General features: G+C 39.4%; 1 protein-coding gene across 4 annotated transcripts in view; it reads left to right on the forward strand.

The window, feature by feature from the left end:
* HMGXB3 (HMG-box containing 3) overlaps positions 1 to 26,413 on the forward strand; it is a 61,627-nt gene that overhangs the window by 27,437 nt on the left and 7,777 nt on the right. For all 4 annotated transcript variants that reach the window (XM_068536183.1, XM_068536184.1, XM_068536186.1 and 1 more), the window contains 4 exons: positions 3,587 to 3,888; positions 4,395 to 4,522; positions 23,074 to 23,205; positions 24,116 to 24,300. In XM_068536183.1, the coding sequence (XP_068392284.1) occupies positions 3,587 to 3,888; positions 4,395 to 4,522; positions 23,074 to 23,205; positions 24,116 to 24,300 (747 nt within the window). The remainder of the gene's footprint in view (positions 1 to 3,586; positions 3,889 to 4,394; positions 4,523 to 23,073; positions 23,206 to 24,115; positions 24,301 to 26,413) is intronic.

A 26,413-nucleotide genomic window follows, 5' to 3' on the forward strand; every position in this document is an offset into this window, starting at 1 on the left:
AAGAGAGATCTCATTCATCCGCTTTGCAGGGAAAGAGGATGGCACGCGGAACAAGAGGTCAGGATCCAAGATGGAGCCTGGTTACTCCAGATCTGAGCTGCACCTCACAAGATGTGCAGGATGTGGGTGGAAGGGGAAGGCATGCCATATACTCAAGGACTAGTATGAGCAGAAGTGAAGAGGTAGGGAGTCTGGTGTTCGTTGCATTGGGTTAGAGGAGAGAGTGTGCGGGGAGGATTATGGGAAAGAAGTCTTGAAAGGCATATTGGGGCCATATCATGGAAGATCTTTAATGCTAAGACCTGGCAGTTTGTTTTTTAGGCAGTGGGGTCACACTGAATGTCCTTGAGCCAGGGAGATACCCAGAAGGTTATGTCAGGAGGTCACGGGGTTTGGGAGTGGACAGGACTGGGTGGGGGCGGGGGGCGGGTACTGCCTCAGGCTAAGTTTTCTATGCATACGGAGGGGAGGGGCTTTCTGGCAGATGAATCTCACCCCCCTGATCTTCAGATCTGTGCTTAAGGTGGTGTTCTGAGGTTATCATCTTTGTGAGAAAGGGAAGTGGAACTAAAATAAAGGAAAAAAACACTGAGACTAGGAATTGAGAGACCTGCCTGGGAGTGACCCTAAGCTGCTCGCTTTCCCTCTCCTGAATTTTTGTTTCCCCATCAGGAAAACAAGGCAGGCAAGGTAGATTAGATCTGGGCATTTTATTCTCAGGGCCATGAGCCCTAGAGAAGACTCAGAATTGAGCTTAAAGGCATCTGTAAACCCTTGAAATTGCATGTAAAATGGTTCCATACCTTCCATCATATTCTGTTTTTCCACACGGTGCCCTCTGCTGGCAGTGAGCTTTCCTTTTGGTTTCTCCATGTGTTTAATGTGCTCCGCTTCACGTTAAAAGCATCAACCACACCCTGTCTTTTTTTTTTTTCCTTCAAGAAAGTGAATGTTATTTAATAAATAGGGATGATTGTAGTGCAATATAAAGAAAACTGATTTAGATCTATAGCTTATACCCCAAATGAACTCCATGTCAATTATTTGGTTATAGAAATGCAAAAAGAAAAAAAAAAGTAAAGCATTAGTTACAAAAAATAAAGTTATGCTACCATTCCCAGAATTTAAATAAAGTATGAAGAAACATTATAACATTGTATTACTCAGACATTTTTTGTTTGTTTGAACTGTTTCCTTAAGTCAGTTTCCTAGAGTAAAACTGTTGGTACACACACAACACACATTTTCATGGTTCTTGATAGGTGTTGAGAGTCAAATTCAGAACACATGTTTTTGACAAATATGAGAATACATATTTTTAGACAGAATTAAACAAAATATCTGAACTAAAGCCCATCCAGAACATCATACATTCTGTAATTACAACAGAGAAAATTAGAAATAACCTGTGTCCACCATTGAAATAAAATAAATTATAACACAGCTTTATAACTAAATATTAAGATGCTGCATAAAAAGATAAATATAAAGATTAGTCTGCAAAATGGAAATGGTTTATGATCGAATAAGTGAAAAAATTTAGATGGTATGGGTACTCTAATTAGAACTCTGTAGAAATGTGGATATAAAGATTCTAAGGAAGCGTAGAGAAATAGAAAATATTGACCACACCCTGTCTTGACTCCCTGTTAGCTCCCTGTGAGACCATGATTGCTTGTAGGACAGGTGTGTCTGTTGCCCCCATACTACTTCCTTTTTTTTCCCCCCCAACTGGCCGCGTGGTTTGTGGGATCTTAGTTCCCAAACCAGGGATTGAACTCGGGCCCTCAGCTGTGAGAGCGAGAAGTCCTAACCACTGGACCGCCCAGGGAATTCCCAGTCCCTATACTTCTGATGCTGGAGCTTGCATATATAATGTGTCAGTCCATGATTATGGAATGGAATTGAGTTCTGTGTAGGTAGATGGCTCTGAACATTCCTTTTTCCTGTTTCATTGTAGCTGTTGATGTGACTTGCAGTGTGAAAATGGATGTTGGTCTCTAGATCTGGAATGATGAGGTGACTTAACTTTCCAGGTTAGACAGGAGTTATCTAGGCACCTTTTGCCAATTGGTTTCAAATCCCACTCTTATTATATTCTTCTATCTTCGGCTAACTGGTAGCCGCTTACCACCATGACCCTCATCTTCAGACATTCCCTCACCTTCTAATTCTCTAAATTTTGGAGAAGCAAAATATAATTATTGTTTTCCACAAAATAAAACACTGGTCAGAAACCCAAGGTCCTTTGTGTGCCTTCTCTTTGGAGTCCCCTGGTGACCATACATTTCCTGTGCAGTTTGTTGCCAGTGGCTGTAATTAAGACCACAACATCTCTGGGCTGGAATGATCTTCATTCCTTTCCATCTTTCATCTGTGGCTCAGTGCCAAAGGATAGTACGCTTTCCAACCGATCTTCCAGCCCACGATTCAACATAGTCATGACTGGGAACACACAGCCTCCTGGGGCAACTCATTCTAGTGTCACTCAGCTCTTCTACAGCCATTCATTCATTCTTTCTTTCAGCAAGCATGTGTATTGAATGCCTATTATTGGTCAGGCTTTTGGGGCTACAAAGATGAATAAGACATGGCCACTACCCTCCAGGAGCTTACAGTCTAGCTGGGGGGAAAGATAGGTAACCAAACTGTTACAGATAGTGAGACGAGTTGTCGTAGGTATACTGAGTAATAAGTTGTTACTAAGCAGTTAACTTCTATAAAACAAAATAATGTGTCCAGCAAATATGAATTAGCATCTTTTGTGTGCCCTCATGGTGGTATTGGGAATCAGTAAATAAGCAGGGCAGGGGACTGGTTTACCAACTGTGAGAAAATGAAATCTGCAGTAAAGGAGTAGACTCTGGGCTCAAGAAGGAGGGCTCGATTCATGCTGCATTTGCACAAGGGATCAGGGAGGGACCTCCATTGAAAAGGGACCTGCCTCAGAAGGACCTGTTTCAGTGAGTGTTTCAGAACCTTGTTTCCTGGAAGCCTCTGACTGGTGTATAAAGTTCCCTTGTACCAAGAAGCCACACACTATTAAAGATAAATGCTTTAAGCTGCACAGGTACTTGTTTATAAATCAGAATTACCATTCATATAATTTTTGTTGCAATACTATCTCATTTACTGTACAACAACTCTAGGAGATTATTAGTATTTTGATCCTTCATTTTGTAGGTGAGGAAATTGAGGCTCAGGAAGATTAAGTAAATTGCTGTGGGTCACCCATGTATATAGCTGTTCAGTGGCCTAACCAGAATTGAACCCCTGGACTGTTAATCCTCCAAACCCAATACCCGGTGAATGGGAGCTGACTTTTTTTTTTTTTTTTTTTTTGGGAGCTGACTCTTGAAACCATTACCAAGAGGTGTGTATAATCCTCTCATTCTACTGGTAGAGAAACAGCGCTAGAGAGAGAAAACACCTGCTGTGAGTCACACAGTGAGTTATTAGCTGAGCTGGTTAGGAACCTAGGTTTCCCACCTCTCAGTCATGGGCCCATCCCTCTGCCACTCATGGTTTTCGCCTCACACTGGCTCTTTGTGCCCTGGGCGCTTAGTGATTGATCCACTCTCTTCAGGAGGCGAGCTCACCACTCTCGGATGTGCTGAGCGCCACAGAGCCCCTGAGCGCAGCCCAGAGGGAGATCCAGCGCCAGTCAACGCTGCAGCTGCTGCGCAAAGTCCTACAGATTCCTGAGAATGAATCAGAGCTGGCTGAGGTCTTCGCCTTGATTCATGAACTCAATAGCTCTCGACTCGTCCTGTCCAACGTGAGTGAGGAGACGGTCACCATCGAGCAAACTTCTTGGTCGAATTATTATGAGTCTCCATCCACGCAGTGCCTTCTCTGTAGCAGCCCATTGTTCAAAGGGGGACAAAAGTAAGCACCTCTTTCAGATTTACCCTTCCCTAGCTGCCCCATCTTACTTGGCCCGTATTGCCCCTTTCTTCAAATACCTTTAAGGCTATAACCTTTGAAGATGTTCTTCTCAGCTTTTCTTAGGTTTCCTTTACTTTTCCAATTGTCAGAAATAAAATAATGATAATAGTGATTATCCATCATTTCTATTGAAATGTTACTATCACCAACTTAGGATTTAGTTTACTTCTGGACTGCCTGGCATAATGCTTGGATTTAGGAATTCATTGGGATTGGTTAAATTGGGTAATAAGTTCAGAATTATATTAACTTTAGGGGTGATTCTATAGGCCAGATTCCAGCGAAGTGGGAACACCCACCTAGAAAATCCTTGGAACGCAAGGTCCAACACCTTCATTTGCCTACTATATTTAAAGTCTTGAGGATTTTTGCCATTGATCATTGAGCCCAGGAACTGCATTAAGTTGATTTCCCTTCTGTTTTTTTGTTGATGTTCTTGGTACTAGCTCCCTGGCCGGGCCCCAGGAGTGCTGGTTGCTGACAGCCAGCTGGCTGCAGGTGGTGACTGCCCAGGTGAAGATGTGTCTGAATCCCCATTGTTTGGCCCTGCACAGCTTCATGGACATCTATACAGGTGGGTGCCAGCCTTTTTTCCCTCAGAGGGCATGTTTGAGAACAGCCTCTGTGGGTCCGACCTCTAGTCCTTTCAGACTGGATCTTCTCTCAGATAGGGCTTCTGAGGAAGAGGTCGTTTTTCCTCCTGGATATCTCAGCCCCAGAAGATTCCGTTTATCTCAGAAGTGTTAGGACTCTCTTATCAGTGCTCCTTAAACAAAGTTAATTTTAAAATAACATCTTCGTTGTGGAAAAAACAGAAAATGCTGACAAGTAAAAAGAAGAAACTAAAAATCACTGGCAATCCTACTGCCATGAGATGAACACTTAACATTGTGCTCTGTAGTCTTTCAGATGTGTTATTCATCCCTGCAGAATAAAAGAAGATATAGGATTTATAGATCTATAGTTTTTCTTTGAACAAAAGTGGGGCTGTGCTGGATGTTGTTCTGGAGTGTTCTTTTTAAATAACAGCGATGTATCATGGACATCTTTCTATGCCAGCAAGTGGAGAAATAAATACATGACCATTTTTAAGGAGTGTGTGATGTTGCATTTTAGAGTCCTCTTAATAATTAAGTCTTTTGTACAGCCTTAATTATTTCCTTTGGGCAAATGCTCAAAAGTGAAATTGCTGCATGTTCACCCTTTCCTTCCATTCATTCATCAGCATCATTCATTGAACACTGACCATGTACCAACCACTCTGAAAATTTGAGTCTTGGGTTTTATATGTAGAATGGAGTGCTGAAGATTAAAGAGTATTTATTATTCTCCTTGTCTTCAGAACCTTATGGTGCCTTATTTTGAATTCATGCTTTTATTGTCTTGTTTTGCCAGATTGAGTTTGTACTACTTTATGCTCTTGTCAACAGTTAATGAGAATGCCATTTCCCTGCAGTCTGTCTCAGCCTGTAACACCTAGGGTTTATATATATTTTTTTAATTTTAACTTTAAATTTACATGCAGTAAAATTTGCTTTGCTGTTGTGCAGTTCTGTGAGTTCTGACAAATGCACTGAGTTGTGTAACTGCCACCACAATCAGTATATAGAACAGTTTCATCACCTCAAAACATTCTTTTTCTGTCCCTTTGTAATCAAAACCACCCCTCACCCCTAACCTCTAGCAACCATTTGATATTTTCTTCATTCCATATAGTTCTATCTTTCCAGAACATCATATAAATCCATAGTACCATTTTGAGTTTGGCTTCTTTCACTAAGTGTAATGCCTTTGAAATTCATCCATATTGTTCTTGTATCAGTAGATTGTTCCTTTTTATGGTTGAGTAGCTTTCCATTGTGTGGAGCACCACACTTGATTTATCTGCTCACTCCTTGAAGGACGTTTGGGATTTTACCAGTTTTTGGCAGTTGTGAATAGAGTTGCTGTAAACAGTCATGTATAGGCTTTTTTTTTTTTTTTTATTGGAGTACAGTTGCTTTACAATGTTGTGTTAGTTTCTACTATACAGCAAAGTGAATCAGTTATACGTATACATATATCCCCTCTTTTTTGGATTTCCTTCCCATTTAGGTCACCACAGAGCACTGAGTAGAGTTCCCTGTGCTATACAGTAGGTTCTCATTAGTTATCTCTTTTATACATAGTATCAATAGTGTATATATGGCAATCCCAATCTCCCAATTCATTCCACACCCCACCCCCCCTTTCCCCCTTGGTATCCATGTTTGTTCTCTACATCTGTTCATGTATAGGCTTTTGTGTAAACAAAAATTTTCATTTCTTTTGGGTGAATACCCTAGGAGTCAGATTGCTGCACCATGTGGTAAGTGTATATTTAATTTTATAAGAAATCGCCAAACCGTTTACCTAAATGTTGGTGCCATTTTGCATTCCCTCTAACAATGGGTAAGAGTTCCAGTTTGCTTCATTTGTCAGCACTTGGTAGTGTCTAGTTTTTTGTGTGTGTTTTAGCCATTCTAATAGGTGTGTGTAGTAGTAACTCATTGTGGTTTCAGTTTCTATTTCCTCAATGACTTATGATGTTGAGCATCTTCTCATGGGTTTATTTGCCATCTGTATTTCTTTGGTGAAGTACCCGTTCCATCTTTGGCCCATTGAACTGGGTTGTTTTCTTGCTGTTGAGTTTTAAATGTTCTTTATATAGTCTGCATACACATCCTTTGTCAGATAAGTGATTTGCAGATACTTTATACTTTATTTTGGTCTGTGGCTTGTATTCTCATTCTATTAACACAATCTTCCACAGAGCAAAAGTACTTAATTAAGATAAAGATCAATTCATCAATTTTTTCTTTTAGAGATTGTTTTTGATGTTATTGCTAAGATGTCTTTACCTAGGTGGAGATCATAAGTATTTTTCCTATGTTTTCTGCTAAAAGTTTTATAATTTATGGTTTATATTTAAGTCTATAATCCATTTTTAATTGATTTTTATATAAAGTATGAGGCCCAGATTGAGGGTTTTTTTTTTTTTCCATTTGGACATCCATTTCTTCCACCATTTGTTGAAAAGTAGTCCTTTCTCCTTTGAATTGCCTTTGCTCCTTTATTGGAAATCGATTGGTCATGTATGTGTGGGTCTATTTCTGCACCCTGTTCTATTGGTTTATGCTGTCTATCCTTTAGCAAATACCGCACGTTGTCTTGATTACTGCAGCTTTGTAGTAAGTCTTATAGTCAGGTAGTGTGAATCCTCCAACCTTGTTTTTTTTTTTAACTGTTTTAGTTTCTTGCATTCCCATATAAATTTTAGAATCAGCTTGTTAGTGTCTACAGAATCCTGCTAGAATTTTAATTGGGATTGTGTTAAATCTGTAGATCAGTTTGGGGAAGTTTGACATGCTTAAAGATACTGAGTCTTCCAAGCCACAAACATGGTCTATCTCTCCATTTTATTACATTTTCTTTTGTTTTTCTCGTCAGTGTTTTGTTGTTTTCAGCATATAGTTCCTGTACATATTTTGTTAGATTATACTAAATGACATGGTTCAATTTCTAACTGTTCATTGCTAGTATAGAAATACAATTGGGTTTTGTCTATTGATTTTATTCAGTGACCTTGCAAAACTCACTTACTAACTTTAGGAACTTTTTGTAGATTAGTATTATAATTTTTAAAATTTTGTCAATTTGATAGGTAAAAACTGAAATATCATTTTTTAAAAAATTTTTTAATTGAAGTATAGTTGATTTACAATGTTGTGTTAATTTCTGCTGTACAGCAGAGTGACTCAGTTATATACATATATACATCCTTTTTAAATATTCTTTTCCATTATGGTTTATTCCAGGATATTGAATATAGTTCCCTGTGCTATACAGTAGGACCTTGTTGCTTATCCAGTCTATATGTAATATGTACTAACCCCAAACTCCCAGTCCATCCCTCCCCCACCTCTCTTCCCCCTTGGCAACCACAAATCTGTTCTCTATGTCTGAGTCTGTTTCTGTTTCATAGATAGGTTCATTTGTGCCCTACTTTAGATTCCACATATAAGTGATACCGTACGGTATTTGTCTTTCTCTTTTGGACTTACTTCAGTTGGTATGGTAATCTCTAGTTGCATTCATGTTGCTGCATGTGCCATTATTTTTTTATGGCTGAGTATTCCATTGTATGTATGTACCACATCTTCTTTATCCATTCATCTGTCGATGGATATTTAGGTTGTTCCCATGTCTTGGCTATTGTGAGTAGTGCTGCAGTGAACGTGGGGGTACATGTATCCTTTTGAACTACGTCTTTTTCCGGATATATGCCCAGGAGTGGGATCACATGGTAGTATCTTTTTAGTTTTCCATAGTGGCTGCACTAACTTGCATTCCCACCAACAGTGAAGGAGGGTTCCCTTTTCTCCACACCCTCTCCAGCATTTATTGTGTATAGACTTTTTAATGATGGCCATTCTGACTGGTGTGAGTTGGTGGTACCTCATTGTAGTTTTGATTTGCATTTCTCTAATAATTAGTGATGTTGAACATCGTTTCATGTGCCTATTGACCATCTATATGTCTTCTTTGTATAAATGTCTGTTTAGGTCTTCTGGCCATTTTTTGATTTGGCTGTTTGGTTTTTTTTGTTGTTGTTGTTGAGTTGTATGAACTGTTTGTATATTTTGGAAATTAAGTCCTTGTTGGTCACATTGTTCGTAGATATTTTCTCCCATTCCATAAGTTGTCTTTTCGTTTTGTTTATGGTTTCCTTTGCTGTGCAAAAGCTTGTAAGTTTGATTAGGTCCCATTTGTTTATTTTTGTTTTTATTTTGTTTCTTTTCTCTTGCCTTGGGAGACCTAAGAAAACATTGGTACAGTTTCTGTCAGAGAATGTTTTGCCTACAATCTCTTCTAGGAATTTTATGGGGTCTTGTCTTATATTTAAGTCTTTAAGCCATTTTGAGTTTATTTTTGTGCATGGTGTGAGGGTGTGTTCTAACTTCATTGATTTACAGGCAGCTGTCCAACTTGCCCAGCACCACTTGATGAAGAGACTTTCTTTTTCCCATTGTATATTCTTGCCTCCTTTGTTGAAGATTAATTGGCCATAGGGTTGTGGGTTTATTTCTGGGCTCTCTATTCTGTTCCGTTGATCTGTTTGTTTTTGTGCCAGTACCACACTGTTTTGATTACTGTAGCTTTGAAGTATTGTCTGAAGTCTGGAAGGGTTATGCCTCCTGATTTGTTCCTTTTCCTCAGGATTGCTTTAGCAATTCTGGGTCTTTTGTGATTCCATATAAATTTTAGGATTATTTGTTATAGTTCTGTGAAAAATGTCCTGGGTAATTTGATAGGGATCGCATTAAATCTGTAGATTGCTTTGGGTAGTTGCCATTTTAACAATATTAATTCTTCCAGTCCAAGAGCATGGGATATCTTTCCATTTCTTTGAATCATCTTCAGTTTCCTTTATTAATGTTTTTTAATTCTCAGCGTATAAGTCTTTCACTTCCTTGGTCAGGTTTATTCCTAAGTTTTGTTTTTTGTTTTTTGGGTTTTTTTGGGGTGTGATTTTAAAAGGTATTGTTTTTTTCACATTCCCTTTCTGCTATTTCGTTGTTGTAAAGACTTTCTGTATGTTAATCTTGTATCCTGCTACCTTGCTAAATTCATTTATCAGTTCTTTTAGTTTCTGTGTGGAGTCTTCAGCATTTTCTTTGTATAGCATCATGTCATGTGCATATAGTGACAATTTTACCTCTTCCCTTCCAATTTCTTTTTCTTGTCTGATTGCTGTAGCTAGGACTTGCAATACGATGTTGAATAGAAGTGGTGAGAGTGGGCATCCTTGTCTTATTCCAGATTTTAGCAGGAAGGCTTGTCATAAATAGCTTTTATTATGTTGAGATATGTTCCCTCTATACCCATTTTGGTAAGAGTTTTTATCATGAATGGATGTTGAATTTAGTCAAATGCTTTTTCTGTGTCTATTGAGATGATCATGTGGTTTTTGTCTTTTCTTTTGTTAACGTGGTATAGCACATTGATTTTGTGTATGTTGGTCCATCCTTGTGAACTTGGGATGAATCCCACTTGGTTGTGGCGTATGGTCTTTTTTATGCATTGTATTCAGTTTGCTAGTGTTTTGTTGAGAATTTTTGCATCTATGTTCATCAAAGATATTGGCCTGTAGTTTTCTTTTTTAGTGAAATCTTTGTCTGGTTTTGGTATCAGGGTGATGGTGGCTTCATAGAATATCTTTGGGAGTGTTCCCTCCTCTTCAGTCTTTTGGAAGAGTTTGAGAAGGATCAGTAAAAGTTTTTCTTTGTATGTATGGTAGAATTTGCCTGTGAAGCCATCTGGTCCTGGAGTTTTGTTTGTAGATAGTTTTTTTAATTACATATTCTATTTCAATTCTAGTGATTGATCTGTTCAAATTATCTGTTTCTTCTTGATTCAATTTTGGTGGGCTGTATGTTTCTAGAAAGTTGTCCATTTCTTCTTGGTTGTTGAATTTGTTGGCATATGATTGTTCATAGTATTCTTTTGTGGTTTTTTGTATTTCTGCGGTATCAGTTGAGATTTCTCCTTTTCTGTTTCTTATTTTGTTTATTTGGGTTCTCTTTTCATCTTGGTGAGAATGGCCAGCGGTTTGTCAATTTTGTTTACTCTTTCAAAGAACCAGCTCTTGGTTTTATTCGGTTTTTTTTTTTCTATTTTTTTAAAATCTCTATTTTACTTCTTCTCTAATCTCTATTATTTCCTTCCTTCTGCTGACTAGGTTTTGTTTGTTCTTCTTTTTCTAAGTCTTTTAGGTGGTAGGTTAGGTTGTTTGAGATTTTTCTGTTTTTTTGAGGAAGGCTTGTATAGCTGTGAGCTTCCCTCTAAGAACTGCTTTTGCCGCATCCCATAGATTTTGTATGGTTGTGTTTTCATTGTCATTTGCCTCAAGGCATTTTTAAATTTCCTTTTTGATTTCCTCGTTGACCCATTGGTTTTTTAGTAACACGTAGTTTAGTCTTCATGTAATCGTTTTTTTTCTCAGTTCTTTTCCTGTGGCTAATTTCTGCTATCATGCCATTGTGGTCGGAGAAGATGCTTGCACTAATTTCTATACTCTTAAATTTGTTGGTTAGTTTTGTGCCCTAGTATGTGGTCAGTCCTAGAGAATGTTCCATGTGCACTTGAAAAGAATGTGTATTCTGGGTTTTTTGGATGTAATGTCCTGAAATAACCAAGTCTAACTGTTCTGTTGTATCATTTTGAATCTGTTGCCTTATTGATTTTCTGTCTAGAAGATCTGTCCATTAATATGAGTGGGGTGTTAAAGTCTTCTACTATTATCGTAGTCCTATCAATTTTTCCCTTTATGTCTATTAATATTCTATGTATTTAGGTGCTCCTATATAGGGTGCATATATGTTAATGAGTGTAATATCCTCTTGTATTGATCCCTTTATCGTTATATAATGTCCTTCTTTATCTTCTTTATGGCCTTTGTTTTAAAGTCTATATTGTCTGATATGAGTATTGCGACCCCTGCTTTCTTGTCATTTCCATTTGCATGAAATATCTTTTTCCATCTCCTCACTTTCAGTCTATGTGTGTCCTTTGCCCTAAAGTGGGTCTCATAGGCAGCATATTGTAGGCTCTTGTTTTTTAGTCCAGTCTGCCACTCTGTCTTTTGATTGGAACAGTTAATTCATTGACGTTTAAGGTGATTATTGATAAATATGTGTTTATTGCCATTTTAAACCGTGTTTTCCTGCTGGCTCTATTTTTCTTTTTTGTTCCTTTTTGTTTTACTTTTTGTCATTTGATGATTTCCTTTTATTTTATGCTTGTGTTCTTTTTGTTTTTTGTGAATCTATTGTATGTTTTTGATTTGTGGTTACCCTCTTTTTCAAGTATGTTAACCCCTTCCTATATCCGCTTGCTTTAGACATATAGGGTCAAACACATTCTTAAAAAAAGAATCTAAATTTTTTTACTCTTGTCCCCCAGATTTCATGATTTTGATGTCCCTTTTACATCTTCACGCTTATCCTTTCTCTGTTCCTTGTGTTTATCATCACTTTCACAAATAGATATTATTTCTTTTTGATCTGTATACTGACTTATTTAAGTGATTTACTTTCCAACTGTGATTTCCTTTTTCCTATACCTTCTTGCTTTTTTTTTTTTTTAAAGATTTATTTTATTGATTAATTGATTGATTGATTGATTGCTATGTTGGGTCTTCGTTTCTGTGCTAGGGCTTTCTCTAGTTGCGGCAAGTGGGGGCCACTCTTCATCATGGTGCGCGGGCCTCTCACTATCGTGGCCTCTCTTGTTGCGGAGCACAGGCTCCAGACGTGCAAGCTCAGTAGTTGTGGCTCACGGGCCCAGTCGCTCAGCGGCATGTGGGATCTTCCCAGACCAGGGCTCGAACCCGTGTCCCCTGCATTAGCAGGCAGATTCTCAACCACTGCGCCACCAGGGAAGCCCCCTTCTTGCTTTTTTTATTTAGAGAAGACCTTTCAATATTTCTTTTAGGGTAGGTTTAATATCACTGTATTCTTTTAGTTTTTGCTTGTCTGAGAAATTCTTTATTTCTCCTCCTATTCTAAATGATAATCTTGCTGGGTAGAGTATTCTAGGTTGCAAATTTTTCCCTTTCAAGACTGAATATATTTTGCCACTCCCTTCTGGCCTGCAATGTTTCTGTAGAGAAATCAGCTGATAGCCTTATGGGGGTTCCCTTGTGATTAACTCTGTTTTTCTCTTGCTGCCTTAGAATCCTTTCTTTAACTTTTGCCATTTTTATTATCATATGTCTTGGTGTAGGTCTGTCTGGGTTCATCTTGTTTGGGATCCTCTGTCCTTCCTATATCTGAATATCTGTTTTCTTCTTCAGGTTGGGGAAGTTTTCAACAATAATTTCTTTAAATACATTTTCAGTCTTCTTTTCTTTTTCTTCTCCTTCTGGAATCCCTATTATGTATAGATTGGCATGCTTTATATTATCCCATAGGCCTCTTTTATTGCTTTCATTTTTTTTTTTTAATTTGGCTTTCTGTGTACTGTTCTGATTGGGTGATTTCCATTATTCTATCTTCCAGATCACTTCTTTGTTCTTCTGCACTGTTCATTTTGCTATTCATTCCCTTTATTCTCAGCAAATGGATTTCCTAATTTTTTGTGGCGCCTCCTTATGGTTTCTGTTTCCTTTTCACAGTAATCTGAGTTTCTTTCAATAGCCTTTCTTAATCCTTTCAGTATTTTCATTACCTTTTTTTTTTTTTTTGGCTGTGCTGCACAGCATGTGGGATCTGACTTCCCTGACCACAGGTCAAACCTGTGCCTCCTGCATTGAGAGTGTGGGTCCCACTGGACCACCAGGGAAGTCCCCATTACCTTTTTTTTGAACTCAGTGTCTGTCAGACTGAAGAGGTCTGTTTCACTGTTTGTTCCTTCAGGGGAATTCTCTTGGTCTTTTAACTGGGAGTGGTTCCTCTACTTCTTCATTTTACTTACATTTCTCTTACTCTGTGAGTTTAAGAGAAACAATCATCTACTGTAGTCTTGGAAGGCTGTTTATACATGGGAGTGTCCCTGCGTAGCTTGTGTGGATTTAATATTTTTGGCGCGAGGGCTGCTTTTAGTTTGGATGCTTGTTGCCACTTTCCTCAGCCTGTGCTGGCCATTATCCCCTTGATAGGGGATGTGTAGGTACAGCAGCCCACGAGTGCTCCTGGGGCTCTGTGCCGGTGGACGCAGTGATTGGCGCCTGCTCGTGCATCTCTCAGAGGTGGGGGTGGCCCCCGCGTGCCTCTGGAGCCCGCTATGGCAGCAGTGGCTCATGCCCACCCCTGGAGTTTATGTAGACAGTGCTCTGTTGCCTGAGAGTGTGTGCAGGGAAAGAAGCTCCTATGGTGGTCTTGCCTCTCTCCTCATGCACCCCCCATCAGTGGCGCCTTGCCTCTCTGGTGGGCCCAGGCATCTTCCACGTACGCCCTCAGTTGCCATACTCCAGCCCCTTCGGGCTGTCTCCTCGCTACTAACTGCAATCCTGTCCCCAGGTCTGATCTCGGAAGCCCGAGCTTCAGCACCCAGCCCCTGCTCGCACTGGTGGACGAGCATCTCAGGCAGGGGAGTGCAGGGTGGCGGTACTGACCATCTGTGCAAGTTACTCAACCTTTTGCCTTCCGCAGACCAGTTGTTGCACTCTCCTTCTAGGCTTTGAAGCTTCCTGTCCATCCAGGCTAATTTCCCCACCAGTGACGGGACTTCCCAGGGTGTGGGAACCTTTCTTTCACAGCTCCCTCCCTGGGGCTCAGGTCCCGTCCTGATTCCTTTCTCTCTCTCTTTTTTTTTTTTTTATTTTTTATTTTTCTTTTGTCCTACCTGGTTATGTGGAGATTTTCTTGCCCTTTTGGAAGTCTGAGGTCTGCCAGCATTCAGTAGATGTTCTGTGCAAGTCGTTCCACTTGTAGATTTATTTTTGATGTATTTATGGGAGGAGGTGAGCTTCATGTCCTACTGCTCCGCCATCTTGATTGCTCTCCTCCTGGTATATCATTTCTTAATTTATTGTATTTGATTACTGGGAAGATTATATACCTTCTGTGTTTTTTATCTCTTTTGTGAATTTCTTTTGTAAACATTTCCATTCTTTGAGGGTGTTTTGTTGGCAGAGTTTTTCCCCAGTTTATTAGTTGTCTTTTAAATTTGTGATTTTTTTTTTGGACATGAGGGGTTTTTTTGGTTTTTGTTTTTCTGCCTTGTTTTAAGTTTTTATGTGATCAGAGTTTTGATCTTCTCTTTTGTGGTTTCAGCCTTTGGTATCATGCTTAAAAAGGTCTTCCCCCACTCCTCTATACCCTTCTTTACTGGGAACACTTATGCCAAAATTTGCTTTTGTTCATTTTGTGCAAATGTAAAATCATCCTCTTTTATTTGTTTTAAATTAACTGCATTTAAATTCTTCTGGGTCTTTTATCCCAGGATTTGGCATAGGGGTGATTTTATTAGCCTTGTTTACATCCCCTGTACATCCCTGGGCTAAAGGATGCTCCTGGCCTTTCCTCATGGTGTGGTTGTGAGAGGTGGAGGAATAGTGACCCCTTTGGTCATAAGGACTGAGTTAGGTGGTAGGGAGATGTTTCTTTTTTCTATTTAAAAAAAAAAAGTATGATACATATTTTATTACTTGCTTTTTTCATTTAACAATGTATTATGTACAACTTGATGTCAGAGCATTTAGGCTTGCCTTATTTTTCTTAATTATTTCTAGTGTTTGTTTTTTTTTTTGAGTATATAGTTGATTAACAATGTTGTGTTAGTTTTGGGTGTACAACAAAGTGATTCAGTTATATATATACATGTATCAATTCTTTTCCCATTTAGGTTATTACAGAATATTGAGCAGAGTTCCCTGTACTATACAGTAGGTCCTTGTTGGTTATCTATTTTAAATATAGTAGTGTGTATGTGTCAGTCGCAAACTGCCTATTTATCCCTCCACCCCCCGCTTTCCCCTTTGGTAACCATAAGTTAGTTTGTATTCTAAGTCTCTGAGTCTGTTTCTGTTTTGTAAATTAGTTCATTTTTATCATTTTTTTGATTCCTCATACAAGTGATATCATATGATGTTTGTCTTTTTCTGTCTGGCTTACTTCACTTAGTATGATAATCTCCAGGTCCATCCATGTTGCTGCAAATGGCAGTACTTCATTCTGTTTAATGGCTGAGTAGTATTCCGCTGTATATATGTACCACATCTTCTTTATCCATTCATCTGTCCGTGGACATTTAGGTTGTTTCCATGTCTTGGCTGTTGTAAACAGCACTGCAGTGATTATTGGGGTGCATGTGTCCTTTTGAACCATGATTTTCTCTGGATATATGCCCAGAAATGGGATTGCTGGATCATATGGTAGCTCTATTTTTAGTTTTCGAAGGAACCTCCATACCGTTCTCCATAGTGGCTGTACCAATTTACATTCCCATCAACAGTGTAGCATTTATTGTTTGTAGACTTTTTGATGGTGGCTGCTGGCGTGAGGTGATGTCTCATTGTAGTTTTGATTTGCATTTCTCTGATAATTAGTGATGTTGAGCATCTTTTCATGTGCCTCTTGGCCATTTGTATGTCTTCTTTGGAGAAATGTCTATTTAGGTCTTCTGCCCAGTTTTTGATTTGGTTGTTTGTTTTTTTGACATAGAGCTGCGTGAGCTTTTTGTAAATTTTGGAGATTAATCCCTTGTCGGTCTCATCATTTGCAAGTATTTTCTCTCATTCTGTAGGTTGTCTTTTCATTTTGTTTATGGTTTTCTTTGCTGTGCAAAAGCTTGTAAGTTGGATTAGGTCCCATTTGTTTATTTTTGTTCTTTTTTCCATTATGGATTGAAAAAGATCTTGCTGTGATTTATGTCAAAGAGTGTTTTTTCTATGTTTTCCTCTAAGAGTTTTATAGTATCCAGTCTTACATTTAGGTCTTTAATCCATTTTGAGTTTATTTCTGTGTATGGTGTTAGAGAATGTCCTAATTTCATTCTTCTACATGTAGCTGTCCAGTTTTACCAGCACCACTTATTGAAGACTGTCTTTTCTCCATTGTGTATTCTCGCTTCCTTTGTTGTAGATTAATTGGCCATAGGTATGTGGGTTTATTTCTGGGCTTTCTATCCTGTTCCATTGATCTATATTTCTGTTTTCGTGCCAGTACCGTACTGTTTTGATGACTGTAGCTTTGTAGTATAGTCTGAAGTCAGGGAGCCTGATTACTCCAGCTCTGCTTTTTCTTTCTCAAGATTGATTTGTCTATTCGGAGTATTTTGTGTCTCCATACAAATTTAAAAATCTTTTGTTCTGGTTCTGTAAAAATTGCTGCTGGTAATTTGATAGGGATTGCATATTGAATCTGTAGATTGCCTTGGGTAATATAGTTATTTTGACAATATTGATTCTTCCCATCCAAGAACATGGTATATCTTTCTATCTTTTGTGTCACCTTCGATTTCTTTTGACAGTGTCATAGTTTTCAGAGTAAAGGTCCTTTGCCTCCTTAAGTAGGTTTATTCCTAGATATTTTGTTCTTTTTGATGTGATGGTAAATGGGATTGTTTCTTTAATTTCTCTTTCTGATCTTTTGTTGTTAGTGTATAGGAATGCAAGAGATTTCCGTGTATTAATTTTGTATCTTGAAACTTGACTGAATTCATTGATGATGAGCTCTAGTAGTTTCCTGGTAGCATCTTTAGGATTTTCTATATATAATATCATGTCATCTCCAAACAGTGACAGTTTTACTTCATTTCCAATTTGGATTGCTTTTATTTCTTTCTCTTCTCTGATTGCCGTGGCTAGAACTTCCAAAACTATGTTGACTAAAAGTGACGAGAGTGGACCTCCTTGTTTTGTTCCTGATCTTAGAGGAAATGTTTCAGCTTTTCACTGTTGAGTATGTTAGCTGTAGGTCTGTCATATATGGCCTTTATTATGTTGAGGTATGTTCCCTCTAGGCCCACTTTCTGGAGAGTTTTTTATCATAAATAGATGTTGAATTTTGTCAAAAGCCTTTTTTTTTTTTGCATCTATTGAGATCATATGGTTTTTATTCTTCAGTTTGTTAATGTTGTGTATCACACTGATTGATTTGCGGATATTGAAAAATCCTTGCATCCCAGGGATAAATAAATCCCCCTTGATCATGGTGTATGATCCTTTTAATGTATTGTTGAAGTCAGTTTGCTAGTATTTGGTTGGCCAAAATGCTCATTTGTGTTTTTCCGTAAGATGGCTCTAGTAGCCCTTAGTTGTCTTTAACTTCATGCAAAACAGTTTCGTTAGATTGTATCGTGACAGCTGTCATATCAGCGTTCATTTAAACTAGAACTTACCAAGATTGTTGAAGTTTTGTGTAGCCATTTTAATATTGAAGATGGAAGAAAAAGCAAGATTTTTGGTGTATTATGCTTTATTATTTCAAGAAAGGTAAAAACGCAACTGAAACGCAAAAAATTTGTGCAGTATATGAAGAAGGTGCTGTGACTGATCGAACGTGTCAGAAGTGGTTTGCGAAGTTTTGTGCTAGAGATTTCTCGCTGGATGATACTCCATGGTTGGGTAGACCAGTTGAAGTTGACAGAGATCAAATCGAGACATGAATTGCGAACGGTCAACGTTATACCATGCGGGAGATAGCCGACATACTCAAAATATCCATATCAAGCATTGAAAATCATTTGTACCAGCTTGGTTGTGTTAATCACTTTGATGTTTGGGTTCCACATAAGTTAAGTAAAAAAAACCTTCTTGACCGTATTTCCACATGCAGTTCTCTATTTAAACAGTAAAAACGTTCCAGTTTTTAAAACAAACGGTGACGGGCAATGAAAAGTGGATACTGTACGATAATATGGAACGAAAGAGATCATGGGGCAACCACCAACAACACCACCAAAAACCGGTCTTCATCCAAAGAAGGTGACGTGTGTATGGTGGGATAGAAAGGGAGTCCTCTATTATGAGCTCCTTCCTGAAAGCCAAACGATTAATTCAAACAAGTACTGCTCCAATTAGACCAACTGAAAGCAGCAGTCGACAAAAAGCATCCGGAATTAGTCAACAGAAAACGCATAATCTTCCATCAGGATAATGCAAGACCACATGTTTCTCTGATGACCAGGCAAAAAATGTTAGAGCTTGGCTGGGAAGTTCTGATTCACCCACTGTATTCACCAGACATTGCACCTTCGGATTTCCATTGATTTAGGTCTTTACAAAATTCTCTTAATGGAAAAAATTTCAACTTCCTGGAAGACTGTAAAAGGTACCTGGAACAATTCTTTGCTCAAAAAGGTAAAGAGTTTTGGAAAGATGGAATTTTGAAGTTGCCTGAAAAATGGCAGAAGGTAGTGGAACGAAAGGCTGAATATATTGTTCAAGAAAGTTCTTGGTGAAAATGAAAAATGTGTCTTTTATTTTTTCTTGAAAACTGAAGGAACTTTTAGGCCAACCCAGGATTTTGTTGAGGACTTTTGCATCTGTGTTCATCAGTGATATCGGCCTGTGGTTTTTTTGTTTGCTTTTTGTTTTTTTGTTTTGTGGTATCTTTGGTTTTGGTATCAGGGTGATCGTGGCCTCAGAATGAGTTTGGGAGTGTTCCTTCCTCTGCAATGTTTTGGAATAGTTTCAGAAGGATAGGTGTTAACTCGTCTCTAAATGTTTGATAGAATTTGCCTGTGAAGCCATTTGGTCCTGGACTTTTGTTTGTTGGGAGTTTTAAAATCATAGTTTCAATGTCAGTACTTGTGAGTGGTCTGTTCATATTTTCTATTTCTTCCTGGTTCAGTCTTGGGAGATTGTACCTTTCTAAGTATTTGTCCATTTCTTCTAAGTTGTCCATTTTATTGGCATATAGTTGCTTGTAGTAGTCTCTTATGATCCTTTGTGTTTCTGTGGTGTGAGTTGTAACTCCTCCTTTTTCATTTCTAATTTTATTGTCTTGAGCCCTCTCCCTTTTTTTTCTTGATGCATCTGGCTAAAGGTTTATCAGTTTTATCTTCTCAAAGAACAAGCTTTTAGTTTCATTGTTCGTTTCTATTGTTTTCTTTGTCTCTATTTCCTTTATTTCTGCTCTAATCTTTATGATTTCCTTCCTTCTACTAACTTTGGGTTTTGATTGTTATTCTTTCTCTAGTTGCTTTAGGTATGTACGGTTAGCTTGTTTTCTTGAGATTTTTCTTGTTTCCTGAGGTAAGATTGTATTGCTATAAACTTCCCTCTTAGAACTGCTTTTCCTGCGTCCCATAGGTTTTGGATCATCGTGCTTTCATTTGCATTTGTCTCTAGGTATTTTTTGATTTCCTCTTTGATTACGTCAGTGATCCATTTGTTGTTTAGTAGCATATTGTTTAGCCTCCATATGTTTGTGTTTTTTTAGTTTTTTTCTTACGATCGGTTTCTAATCTCATAGCATTGTGGTTGGAAAAGATGCTTGATATATGATTTCAGTTTTTTTAAATTTACTGAGGCTTGCTTTGTCACCCAGCATGTGATCAATCCTGGAGAATGTTCTATATGCGTACTTGAAAAGAATGTGTATTTTGCTACTTTTGGATGGAATGCTCTCTGAATATCAATTAAGTCCATCTGGTCTAATGTGTCATTTAAGGCCTGTGTTTCCTTATTGATTTTCTGTCTGGATGATCTGTCCATTGATGTAAGTGGGGTGTTAAAGTCCCCACTATTAAATTGTGTTACATCGATTTCTCCTTTTACGGCTGTTAGCATTCGCCTTATATATTGAGGTGCTCCTATGTTGGGTGCATATGTATTTACAATTCTTATATCTTCTTTTTGGATTGATCCCTTGATCATTATGTAGTGTCCATCTTTGTCTCTTGTAATGGTCTTTATTTTAAAGTCTATTTTGTCTGATATGAATATTGGTACTCCAGCTTTCTTTTGATTTCCATGTGCATAGAATACCTTTTTCCGTCCCCTCACTTTCAGTCTGTTATGTGTCCCTAGAACTGAAGTGTGTCTATTGTAGACAGCATATATATGGGTCTTGTTTTTGTATCCATTCAGCCAGTCTGTGTCTTTTGGTTGGAACACTTAATCCATTTACTTTTAAGGTAATTGTCAATATCTGTGTTCTTATTGCCATTTTGTTAATTGTCTTGGATTTGTTTTTGTAGGTCTTTTTTCTTCCCTTCGTCTTTTGTTCTCTTCTCGTGATTGGATGACTAACTTTAGTGTTGTGTTTGGATTCTTTTTTCTTTTTTTTGTGTATATCTGCTGTATACTTTCGGTTTGCTGTTAACCATGTGGTTTTGATATAGCAGTCCATATATATACAAGATTGTTTTAACTTCCTGTTTTTTTAATTTCAAATGCATTTCCAATATCCTGCATTTGTACACTCCTCATGATTGCTGGTTTTGATATCATATTTGTTTGTGGATTATTTCCCACCCTTACTGTATGTTTACCCTTACCAGTGAGCTTTCCCATTTGTAATTTTCTTGTTTCTAGTTGTGGTCTTTTCTTTTCCGCCTAGAGAAGGTTCTTTAACATTTGTTGCAAAGCTGGTCTGTTAGCGCTGAATTTGCTTAGCTTTTGCTTGTCTGTAAAGCTTTTGATTTCTCCGTCAAATCTGAACTGTGAGAGCCTTGCTGGGTAGAGTATTCTTGGTTGTAGTTTCTTCCCTTCCATCGTGCCATTCCCTCATGGCCTGCAGAGTTTCTGCTGAAAAATCAGGTAATAATCTTACAACAATTCCCTTGTATTTTATTTGTTGCTTTTCCCTTGTTGCTTTTAATATTTTCTCTTTGCCTTTAATTTTTGTCAGTTTGGTTACTATGTGTCTCGGCATGTTCCTCCTTGGGTTTATCCTGTATGGGACTCTCCGCTTCCTGGACTTAGGTGACTGTTTCCTTTCTCATGTTAGGGAAGTTTTCAGCGATATCTCTTCAGATATTTTCTCAGGTTCTCTCTCTCTCTCTTTTCCTTCTGGGACCACTATAATGCAAATGTTGGTGCATTTAATGTTGTCCCAGAGGTTTCTTAGACTGTCCTAATTTCTTTTTATTCTTTGTTCTGTTCCGCAGCAGTGATTTCCACCATTCTGTCTTCCAGCTCACTTATCCATTCTTCTGCCTCGCTTATTCTCCTATAGATTCCTTCTAGTGTGTTTTTTATTTCAATTATTATATTGTTCATCTCTGTTTGTTTGTTCTTTAGTTCTTCTAGGTCTTTGTTAAACATTTCTTTTATCTTCTCCACCTGTGCCTCCATTCTTTTTCCGAGATCTTGGATCAACTTTACTATCATTACTCTGAATTCTTTTTTGGGTAGATTTCCTATTTCCACTTCACTTAGTTGTTCTGGGGTTATATCTTGTTCCTTCATCTGGGACATATTCCTCTGCTGTCTCGTTTTTGTCTAACTTACTGTGAGTGTGGTTTCCATTCCACAGGCTGCAGGATTGTAGTTCTTCTTGCTTTTGCTGTTGCCTCCTGGTGGATGAGGCCAGTTTGCAAGGCTTGTGCAGGCTTCCTGGTGGGAGGGACTGGTCCCTGCCCATTGGTTGGTTTAGCTGGGTCTTGTCCCTCTGGTGGGCAGGGCCGTGTCAAGGGATGTGTTTAGCAGGCAGCTGTGTGCTCAGGAAGATTTTAGGCAGTCTGGCTGCTGATGGGTGGGACTGTGTCCCTGATCTGTTGGTGGTTTGTCCTGAGGCATCCCAGCACTGGTTCCTGTAGGCTATTGGGTGGGGCCAGGTTTTGGTGAGAAAATGGCAGCCTCCAGGAGGGTTCATGCCAATTAGTACTCCCCAGAATTACTGCCACCAGTGTCTGTCCCCGCAGTGAGCCACAGCCGCCCCTTGCCTCCACAGGAGACCCTCCAATACCAGCAGGTAGGCCTGGCTCAGGGTCTTATGAGGTCACCGCTTTTTCTCCTGGGTCCTGGTGCGCACAAGACCTTGTGTGCACCCTCTGAGATTAGAGTTTGTTTCCCTCTGTCCTGTTGAATTCCTGCAATCAGTCCCCTCTGGCCTTCAAAGCCAGATGCTCTGGGAGCTCCTCCTCTCATTGCCAGCCCCCCAGGCTGGGGAGCCTAACGTGAGGCTCAGAACTTTCACTCCTGTGGGAGAACCTCTACGATATAATTATTTTCCAGTTTGTGGGTCGCCCATTTGGCAGGTGTGGGATTTGATTTTATTGTGATTGCTCCCCTCCTACGTAATCTTGTTGTGGGTTCTACTTTTTCTTTGGATGTAGGATATCTTTTTTGGGTAGGTTCCAGTGGTTTTTTTTGTTGATGGTTGTTCCAGCAGTTAGTTGTGATTTTGGTGTTTTCGTAAGAAGAGATGAGCTCATGTCCTTCTCTTCTGCCATCTTCTAGGCAAGGTTTCTGAGCAGCCCCTGCATGCTGAAAAGGCTGCTCTGTGCTCTGGGTACAATGGGATCCAATTAAACAGTTTCCTTCACAGCTGCTTGTAGGTTACCAACTAGCAGGTGACCTCTAGTTTTGTATTACATTGAATGTACCACAATTTATTTTTTAATGTTCCCCCATTTAGTTAGTCTCCTGTTTTTTCCCGTTGTGGATGTTGTTAACAGTGAATTTCTCTGTTGCCATTTTTTAACCTGCAGGTCTCTTTAATGTGGGAAACAAGCTGCTAGTGAGCCTGGACTTGCTTTTTGCAATCCGAAACCACATCAAGCTGGGAGAGGACCCCAGAGTATCCATCAGCACTCTTCTGAAGTCAGTGCAGGATCAGACAGGTAAAGGTTGGCTTCCTCCGTTTCCCCAAGGTTAGTTCTAAGCCCCCTGGGAATTTCCAGTGATGGGTTTCCGTTAACATAACTACCTTGGAGGAGAGTCTGATATTTTGAAAAGGAGACATTCTTGACTTCCTAACACACTCCTCCTCCTGAATTTTACAAATGCCAAACTTTGGAAAGCATGAGTCTTTCCATGTATCCAGAGACCTTCAGCACAAGATTAAACAGACTTCATAGAAGCTCATCCTTTGGTCATAGGTAGACTTGGCGTTACTACATGCTAAGCAGACTCATTCTGAATACGCAGCTTCTGGAGGTCTGCTCCCATTTCCAAGGCTCATGCTGAGACATGAAGGTGGGCACCACCCTCCTTATTATTAGAAATTATTTTTCCCTTTGCTTTCCTCATTTCTTTCTGTTTATGCTTTTCCCATCCCTTCCTACAGAATCCAGGCCCCCTGCCCCTTCCCTACTATGAGGTCAGATGGAGTAGAGGAAAGGTTCTAGGGTCAGACAGGTTTGTGTTTGAGTCTGCGCTATACCACTTAGTGGCAGTGTGGTTTTGAGTAAGTTATTCTCTGTGCCTCAGTTTTTCCAGTTATTCAGTGAGGATAATAATACTCTTGGCTCATAAAGATGTGAGAGTTAAATGAGAGAATGTATTCAAAGCTCTCAGCACAGCATCTAGGTCCTAGTGGGTGCTGAGTACAGGGCAGCTGTAACTCTCATTGGAGTTGCCACCCGAACACCTAATGGCTAGGGTGCTTGACCCTTTGGTGGTTAGTACTCTTGGGTGTTCTTAGGAGAGAAGCGGTCTTGCAGAATTGCTATTCTTGCGGGCCATTGCTCATCCCCTGTGGCCTCCAGGTCTTCTTCTGTGAACTTCTCAGAGCTCTTGCTCTCCTTCCAGAGAAGACTCTTACCTCAGAGGAGCTGAGCCAGCTGCAGGAGCTGCTGTGCAATGGCTATTGGGCTTTTGAGTGCCTCACTGTCCGAGACTACAATGACATGATCTGTGGCATCTGTGGTGTGGCCCCCAAAGTGGAAGTTGCCCAGAGGAGTGAAGAAAACGTGCTGGCACTAAAGAGTGTGGAGGTAAGTGCCTCTTGGTCACCATGGGTGACCTTTAGACATGTCTGCACACTTTGGCAGCCACCTTCCTGCATGGTGTTTCCAGGAGCAGATGGCTCTAGTTCCTTCCTGGGTGAGGTGAGTAGCTTTTTCTTGCCACTTCCCAGGTTTTCATCTAAGGCAGCCCAGATGGAAATGGAGGCACTTGTTACTTATTCAACAAATTTATTAAACATGAACTATAGGTGCACTTTTTAGGCATTTGGGAAATGGCAGTTAAACCCATGGAGTTTTTGAGCTCATGGAGCTCACTTTCTGATTTGGGGAGACAGGAGACAAACATTAATAATTGTGTATATTATATTAAAATACTATTAATATATATTATATGTAATACATTAAAGTAACATAATAACAGTAAGGCAGGGTAAGGAAGAGAGCAGTATCGTGGGAAGAAGGGGCTCCTGCTTTATTGAGGGTAGTCGGGGAAGTCCTGTCTGACACCAGGGCATTTGTAGTTTTCAGTGGGGGGAACATTCCAGGCAGAGGGAGCAGCAAGAATGGGATCTGAAGAGGGTTTGCTGGGCATGGTTGAGGAACAGAAAGGTGGCCGATGTGGCTGGCCCTCTGTGAGTGGGGGATAGAGTGGTCGGATGTATTGAGGTTCAAGGGGCTACGGGTGGCCCGGGCCATTGTAAAGACTTCCACTGAGTGAAATGGAGAGCCAGTGAAGGGTTTTGAGGAATAGTGGACTGATCTGACTTAGGTTCTTAACTAAAAAATGTTCACACAAAGATAACACCAAACTTAGATGGCTTTATACATTAATTCTAACAAATATCCAAGAAATAAGATTCCAGTCATAGAAGAATAGCAAAAGTGGATATAAGTCATTGTGTAAGGCCATATAACTGAAAACAAAACCAAACATTTAATATAAGATGAAAATTTGGGCTGATAGTACTCATGAATATAGATGCCAGAGTTCTGAATAAGATAATTGCAGAACAAATCTAACAATGAGTAAAATAAAATCATGACTAAGCTTATCCCAGGAAGGCAAGATTGTTTCAACGTTAGAAAATATACTAATGTAATTCAGTACTTAACAGTTTAAAGGAGAAAACCCATATGATTATTTCACTGGCTGTCTAAAAAAGGCTTTTCTTTTTAATTCAGCGCCCATTATGATAAAACTCTTCACAAACTAAGACTAATAGGGAAAATTATTTAACCTGGTACAGGGAATTTTTCAAAAATTCCATGGGTGAACTCATTCCCATCATCATGCTGAGAGGTCTGGTCTGCCTGCATAGGTGTGGAGTGCCCCGTGAGCATGCTAGTAGGCACGGTGGGTGCAAGCTTTCCATCTCTGCACTCTACCACAGTGACTCTTTGAGCACTGGACCTGCAGCTCACTTGTTTGCCACCGGGAGTGGTACAGGACCTCTGGAGAAAAGCTCTGGTGTATTTTGACACGGCCAGCTGAGCATATTAGGGATTTAATGCATATTCCTCTTTCTCTTCCCAATTAAACAAATAAGTACATACGCTGATCAAATAGTTCTATTTTGAGCGTGGTGGTGTATAATGAGATATATGAAAACAAGCATAATGCTACTGGAGCCTTCTAAGTGTTCCCTGTAGGTAAAATGAACTGTAAAAAAAATTTGCTTTTGTGTGTTATCTCACAAAGAGGCTGTTTCTAGACTCATTCAAATCTGCTTGTCTAATGGAAATGTTAATAGTAGTGCAGCTATGATTTATTGAGCATTTTATTACATATACCAAGTTCTTACTCTGTACTCAGTGCATTACTTTCTGGGTGACTTCTCAACCCTGTGATATTTTTGTAGATGAAGGGGGCTTGTCCCAGCTCATCCGGTCAGGAAGGGGTGGAGCTGGGATTTGACCTTGGTCTGGCTCCCTGACTCCAGAATCTGAACTCATAAGCACCACCATGCTCACCAGTACCTCCTGGGACCCTGAGCTCTGGTTTTTCAAACACATCTGGTCACAGGCTTTTTGGCTTTTTGCTCTCTAGAATAGACAGAAGCCCGCCTCCCTGCAAAAACTCACATGTCCTAGTCCTGCCTGGCACCCGCCTTGTTCCGATCAAGGCTCGCTCCTCACAGAA

The sequence above is a fragment of the Eschrichtius robustus genome, chromosome 2 (genome assembly GCF_028021215.1).
Source record: "Eschrichtius robustus isolate mEscRob2 chromosome 2, mEscRob2.pri, whole genome shotgun sequence".
NCBI classification, from domain to species: Eukaryota; Metazoa; Chordata; class Mammalia; order Artiodactyla; family Eschrichtiidae; genus Eschrichtius; species Eschrichtius robustus.